Source organism: Perca flavescens, chromosome 2 (genome assembly GCF_004354835.1).
Source record: "Perca flavescens isolate YP-PL-M2 chromosome 2, PFLA_1.0, whole genome shotgun sequence".
Lineage (NCBI taxonomy): Eukaryota > Metazoa > Chordata > Actinopteri > Perciformes > Percidae > Perca > Perca flavescens.
Window position 1 is genome coordinate 1,787,707 of NC_041332.1, and position 7,649 is coordinate 1,795,355.

The 7,649-nt window shown below is 50.1% G+C and overlaps 1 protein-coding gene across 2 annotated transcripts in view; it reads right to left on the reverse strand.

Annotated features, from left to right (window-relative positions):
• The window catches only part of LOC114568192 (phosphofurin acidic cluster sorting protein 1), a 35,425-nt gene extending 28,697 nt beyond the window's left edge, over positions 1 to 6,728 (reverse strand). Inside the window, exons 1-2 of one of the 2 annotated variants that reach the window (XM_028597633.1) lie at positions 6,655 to 6,728; positions 565 to 652 (exon numbers count right to left, since the gene is read on the reverse strand). In XM_028597633.1, the coding sequence (XP_028453434.1) occupies positions 565 to 652; positions 6,655 to 6,710 (144 nt within the window). In that variant the 5' untranslated portion in view covers positions 6,711 to 6,728. Of the gene's footprint in view, positions 1 to 517; positions 653 to 6,654 lie in introns of those variants that run through there. The other variant, XM_028597641.1, reaches the window with a different exon arrangement.
• Between the last annotated feature and the right edge of the window lie 921 nt (positions 6,729 to 7,649).

A 7,649-nucleotide genomic window follows, 5' to 3' on the forward strand; every position in this document is an offset into this window, starting at 1 on the left:
TGGACCTAGTTATGTGTCATGTGACCTTATGTGTCATGTGACCTTATGTGTCATGTGGACCTTGTTATGTGTCATGTGACCTAGTTATGTGTCATGTGACCTTATGTGTCATGTGGACCTTGTTATGTGTCATGTGACCTTATGTGTCATGTGGACTTGTTATGTGTCATGTGGACCTTGTTATGTGTCATGTGGACCTAGTTATGTGTCATGTGACCTAATTATGTGTCATGTGGACCTTGTTATGTGTCATGTGACCTAGTTATGTGTCATGTGACCTAGTTATGTGTCATGTGACCTAGACACATTGTGTCTCTACAAATCACAACATGGAAAAAGGAACATGTTGGGGTTGTTTAGTCACTTATTGGGAGCAGTAGGCTAGATGGAGCCGGTTACCTCCAGGATCTGTGCTAAGCTATGTGTGTATGTATGTGTAGGTGTATTTGTGTGTGTGTTTCTCTCTCTCTCACACACACACACACACACACACACACACACACACACACACACACACCTTTAAGGATTTGGGCTAGGACGTGACAGACAGCAGGAGAAACAGACCTGGATCTTCACAGCGATGACGACGGAGCTGAGTTCTCGTCCCAGCTTCTTTAAAACCATCAGCCTCTTCAGAGTCAGACTGCACAGCCTGGAGACACCAAACACAGTCCTGTCACACACACGCATTACATCATCAACACACACACACGCATTACATCATCATCACACACACACACACACGCATTACATTATCAACACACACAAACATCCATCCATCCATCCATCTTCGTCCGCTTATCCGGTGTCGGGTCGCGGGGGGAGCAGCTCCAGCAGGGGACCCCAAACTTCCCTTTCCCGAGCAACATTAACCAGCTCCGACTGGGGGATCCCGAGGCGTTCCCAGGCCAGGTTGGAGATATAATCCCTCCACCTAGTCCTGGGTCTTCCCCGAGGCCTCCTCCCAGCTGGACCTCCCTCCACCTAGTCCTGGGTCTTCCCCGAGGCCTCCTCCCAGCTGGACCTCCCTCCACCTAGTCCTGGGTCTTCCCGAGGCCTCCTCCCAGCTGGACCTCCCCTCCACCTAGTCCTGGGTCTTCCCGAGGCCTCCTCCCAGCTGGACCTCCCTGCACCTAGTCCTGGGTCTTCCCGAGGCCTCCTCCCAGCTGGACCTCCCTCCACCTAGTCCTGGGTCTTCCCGAGGCCTCCTCCCAGCTGGACCTCCCTCCACCTAGTCCTGGGTCTTCCCGAGGCCTCCTCCCAGCTGGGCGTGCCTGGAACACCTCCCTAGGGGGCGCCCAGGGGCATCCTTACCAGATGCCTGAACCACCTCAACTGGCTCCTTTCGACGCAAAGGAGCAGCGGCTCTCTCCGAGCTCCTCACGGATGACTGAGCTTCTCACCCTATCTCTAAGGGAGACGCCAGCCCCCCTCCTGAGGAAACCCATTTCGGCCTCTCGTACCCTGGATCTCGTTCTTTCGGTCATGACCCAGCCTTCATGACCATAGGTGAGGGTAGGGACGAAAACTGACCGGTAGATCGAGAGCTTTGCCTTCTGGCTCAGCTCTCTTTTTGTCACAACGGTGCGATAAATTGAATGTAATACCGCACCCACTGCGCCCGTTCTCCCGACCAATCTCCCGCTCCATTGTCCCTCACTCGTGAACAAAACCCCAAGGTACTTGAACTCCTTCACTTGGGGTAAGGACTCATTCCCTACCTGGAGAAGGCATTCCATCGGTTTCCTGCTGAGAACCATGGCCTCAGATTTAGAGGTTCTGATCCTCATCCCAACCGCTTCACATTCGGCTGCAAACCGATCCAGTGAGTGCTGAAGGTCACAGGCCGATGATGCCATCAGGACCATATCATCTGCAAAGAGCAGCGATGAGATCCCCAGCCCACCGAACTGCAACCCCTCTCCACCCCGACTACGGCTTGATATCCTGTCCATAAATGTTACAAACAGGATTGGTGACAAAGCGCAGCCCTGGCGGAGGCCAACCCTCACCTGAAAGGAGTCCGACTTACTGCCAAGAACCCGGACACAGCTCTCGCTTTGGTTGTACAGAGATTGGATGGCCTTGAGAAGAGACCCCCTCACCCCATACTCCCGTAGCACCTCCCACAGTATCTCCCGGGGGACCCGGTCATACGCCTTTTCCAGATCCACAAAACACATGTAGACCGGTTGGGCATACTCCCAGGCTCCCTCCAGGATCCTTGCGAGAGTGAAGAGCTGGTCCGTTGTTCCACGACCAGGACAGAATCCGCATTGCTCCTCCTCAACCAGAGGTTCGACTATCGGCCGAACCCTCCTTTCCAGCACCTTGGAGTAGACTTTACCAGGGAGGCTGAGAAGTGTGATACCCCTGTAATTGGCACACACCCTCTGGTCCCCCTTTTTAAAAAGGGGAACCACCACCCCAGTCTGCCACTCCTTTGGCACCGTCCCAGACTTCCACGCCCAATGTTGAAGAGGCGTGTCAACCAGGACAACCCCTCCACACCCAGAGCCTTGAGCATTTCTGGGACGGATCTCATCAATCCCGGGGCTTTGCCACTGTGGAGTTGTTTGACTACATCAGTGACTTCCGCCTGGGAAATCGGCGACAATCCCCGTTATCCTCCAGCTCTGCTTCTAACATAGAGGCGTATTAGTCGGATTCAGGAGTTCCTCAAAGTGCTCCTTCCACCGCCCTATTATCTCCTCAGTTGAGGTCAACAGTGTCCCATCCTTACTGTACACAGCTTGGATGGTTCCCCTTCCCCTCCTGAGGTGGCGAACAGTTTTCCAGAAGCACTTTGGTGCCGACCAAAAGTCCTTTCTCCATATCTTCTCCAAACTTCTCCCACACCCGCTGCTTTGCCTCTTTCACGGCAGAGGCTGCAGCCCTTCGGGCCCTTTGGTACCCTGCAACCGCCTCCAGAGTCCTCTGGGATAACATACCCCGGAAAGACTCCTTCAGTCGGACGGCTTCCCTGACCACCGGTGTCCACCACGGTGTTCGTGGGTTACCGCCCCTTGAGGCACCTAAGACCCTAAGACCACAGCTCCTCGCCGCAGCTTCAGCAAGGTTGACAGCTCCGTCCCTCTCTTCACCCGAGTGTCCAAAACATACGGCCTCAGATCAGATGAAACGATTATGAAATCAATCATTGACCTTCGGCCTAGGGTGCTCTGGTACCAGGTACACTTATGAGCATCCCTATGTTCGAACATGGTGTTCGTTATAGACAATCCATGACTAGCACAGAAGTCCAACAACAAACAACCACTCTGGTTTAGATCAGGGAGGCCGTTCCTCCCAATCACGCCTCTCCAGGTGTCTCCATCATTGCCCACGTGCGCGTTGAAGTCCCCCAGCAGAACAATGGTGTCCCCCACTGGAGCCCCATACAGGACTCCAGTCAAGGTCTCCAAGAAGGCCGAATACTCCAAACTCCTGTTTGGTGCATATGCACAAACAACAGTCAGAGTTTCCCCCCCCCACAACCCGCAGGCGTAGGGAGGCGACCCTCTCGTCCACCGGGGTAAACTCCAACGTAGCGGGTGTGAGTATCCCCACACCCGCCCGGCGCCTCACACCCGGGTCAACTCCGGAGAAGAAAAGAGTCCAACCCCTATCCAGGAGTATGGTTCCAGAACCAAGACTGTGCGTAGAGGTAAGCCCCACCAGATCTAACCGGTAGCGCTCCACCTCCCGCACCAGTTCCGGCTCCTTCCCCCACAGAGAGGTGACGTTCCACGTCCCCAGAGCCAGCGTCTGCTGCCCGGGTCTGGTCCGTCGAGGCCCCTGACCTTCACTGCCACCCATGTGGCATCGCACCCGACCCCAGCGTTTCCTCCCACAGGTGGTGGGCCCATGGGCTGGAGAGATGGGAGCCACGTAGCTTGTTCGGGCTGTGCCCGGCCGGGCTCCGTGGCAAACCCGGCCTCCAGGTGCTCGCCGACGAGCCCGCCATCTGGGCCTGGCTCCAGACGGGGGCCCCGGGCTTCCTCCGGGCAGGGTCACTCCATCTCTACCTCGTTTATTCATTGGGGTTTTTGAACCATTCTTTGTCTGGCCCCTCACCTGAGACCACTTTGCCTTGGGAGACCCTACCAGGAGCACACAGCTCCAGACAACACAGCCCTCAGATTCACAGAGACACACAAACCTCTCCACCATGATAAGGTGATGGTTCACGGAGAGGACACACAAACATGCATTACATTATCAACACACAAACACGCATTACATTATCAACACACACACACACACACACACACACACATTACATTATCAACACACACACTAACAGGGCTTTGCTAGTAATATCATAGTTTACCCTCCTGTTGTCTTCTGGTCAAATTTGACCCATTTTCAAAAAGTTTCTATGTCAGAAATTTGGGTTTTCTTTCAAACAAATTGTCCAAAGAAATAAGGTGGATGGTTCCCTACAACGCTGTTCATAAATAATCACTTCACTACTTTCATTGGGTTTGTTTTTTAGTTAATTTTATAACATTTGAAGAAAAAAATATTGATATAAGTGACAAAAATGTCAGAAAAAAAGTGACAAAAAGGTGACAAAAATGTCAGAAAAGATTGGGGAAGAAAACTTCAAAAGGATGAATTTTGGCTCCTAATGTTCACAAAACACATCAATCCAGAAAAAATATTTTGCACGTTACGTTTTGCAGTAAACTCTTTTGTCTCGTGTTCTGAATGAATAAGAAGAGTTCAAACCAGAAATTTGGGTATTTCACAGTTCAAAGTGTTTTCACTCTTTATTTGTTTCCCTGTTGTTTTTTCTAAATTCAATAATTGCAACATCTCACCAAAAGTCAAATGAGGTATCGTGTTAAATAATCGTGATTATTATTTTTTTAATGAGCAGCCTGATGAGGCACACAAACAGTCCAACATACTCCTGTTGGTTGGGCCTTCTGGCTCAGGACTAAACAGGGACTACTTTGTGTGTGTAGTTACAGGAACTACACATCTGAGCACAACACTAAGATGACATGTGGAGCTCCCCAAGGCTCCACCCTGGGGCCTCTTCTCTTTACAGACTTCTAGAGATGTCTGCTCACATCACTTCTGGAGGTTTCCACGCCAAGGCACAACGGGACGTAGAGTTCACACGTTTGTGGTGAACTAGAAAATGATGTCTGTCCAGCCGTCCCATTCATGTGAACACGATATCTCAAGAACACAGACACACACACACATACACACAGACACACACACACACACACACAGACACACAGACAGACAGACAGACACAGACACACACACACACACACACACACACACACACAGACAGACAGACAGACACACAGACACACACACACACAGACAGACACACACAGACACACACACACACAGACAGACAGACACACACACACACACACACAGACACACAGACAGACAGACACACAGACACACACACAGACACACAGACACACACACACGCAGACAGACACATACACACAGACAGACAGACACACAGACACAGACACACAGACACAGACACAGACACACACGCAGACAGACACACATACACAGACACACACACATACACACAGAAACACACACACACATGCAGACCGACACACACACAGACACACAGCACACCACAACACACACACAGACACACACACAGACAGACAGACACACAGACACACACACAGAGACACACACACAGACAGACAGACATGCACACAGACAAACACACACAGACACACACACAAACAGACACACACACAGAGACACACACACACGCACACACAAACACAGAGACACCACAGACAGACACACACAGACACACACACCATCTTTACCAATAAAAGGTGAAGTGAATAGATTTCGGAGGCCCCTCCCTCAGCAGGACTTCCTAAATTAATATTTCTGGCTACGCTACTGCTCATGACATCACTGATGACATCACAAATATACAGCAGCCAACCAAAACAACACAAATAAATACAAGAAACACACCGAAGGATCCAATAGGTGGTTATTTCTGTTAGCAGCAGATTGAGAGTGTGGCGGGGTTAACGAGCTCGGCCAATCAGAGATTATCCTCTTAAATGCTGGCGTTGACTCAGGAAACACCAACGTGTCGGTCCTAAAGGGAAAGATTACATCTGAGGGATGAGCAGCTGCATCATGGGTAATATTCTGTCACGGAGTCAAACCTAAATAACCTTTAACTCCAAAAACATGAGCGCTCCTGTTGTCCTCGTTTACCAAAACTTTCTCTAACACGACTACGACAAAAGATCGTTGGAAAAAAGCTACAAAAACACAGGACAAATATTGACCAAAAAAAAAAATTAAATGCTGAAAAAAGTGACAAAAAAAACATAAAAAACATCGCCAAAGGTGACAAAACTTTTTTTTTAAAGTGATAAAAAAAAATTGGAAAAAAGGACAAAGAACGTGTGAAAATTTGACAAAAACATCATCAAAAAACGCCAAGAAAATGGAATAAAATCGTCAACAACGTTGAGAAAAGTGTAGAAAAGGAACAACGAAATGTAGAAATTTCGCACACACACACACACACACAAAAACACACACACACACACACACAGAAAGAGACACACACTCTCTCTCCCCGGGTTCAGACGCTGCTCTGCGGCCGAACACTAATCCTCTTACCTGGGGACGCAGCTCGGAGAGCACCGGTCGATCTCCCAGGTCCCGAACAGGTTCATCGGCACCGACACGCGGCCGTCGGGCTCTCCGGACCCACCGGACCCCCCCGCGGCGGCGGCGGCAGCAGCGGGGGGGTCCGGTGGGTCCGGAGGGACGGCGGTCCCCCGGGCTGCTCCACGCTCCACAGCCGCAGACATAGTCTCCTCTCCGGGCAGCAGGTCGTTGAGATGCTGCTGCTGATCTTCCAGCCCGTGGGGGGGAAGGAGGGGGCGGGACCGAGGGGGTGTGTGCGTGTGTGTGCGTGTGTGTGCGTGGGTGTTTCTGTGTGTGTGGTAGTGTGTGTTTTAAGGTCCTGCAGAGAAAATGCTACTTCAGTAAAAGCAGGGACGCGCGCGCACACACACACACACACACACACACACACACACACACACACACACACACACACACACACACACACACACACACACACACACACACACACACACACTCCCGTTGGAGCAGACCATGAGGGAGCCTCTTGTGGTGGATATGAGTATTACAGCTTACTGACCCGTCTTCAAAGGTTCTAGATCATAAATCTGGGGTTCTTTCTACCACAAAATAACATGGATGGTTCCATGAGACGCTCTTCACAAAGGACATTAAGGATCAGATCTCTTTTTTCATAGAATTTGGGGTATTGGGTACAATATTATAGTAGATTATCCTGACTAAGCTTAGACAGATCGGTGATGATCCATTACCTTCATTCCTCTGATCTTAACCTTTAGTCAAAAAGCATTCTTCATTTCTGCTTTTTTCTTACACAAAAATTTGAAAAGGTCATATAAATGAGGTTTATTGACCATTAATTCCAAAAAAATAAGTGTAAAACTAGTTCAACTAAATAGGTCTAGTGGTGAATATACTGGTGTTAATGGACAAAAGTGCCACAAACTTTGAAATAAGTGACAAAAACGTAGAAAAAAGGCAAGCATAACGTGGGGAATAAGCAA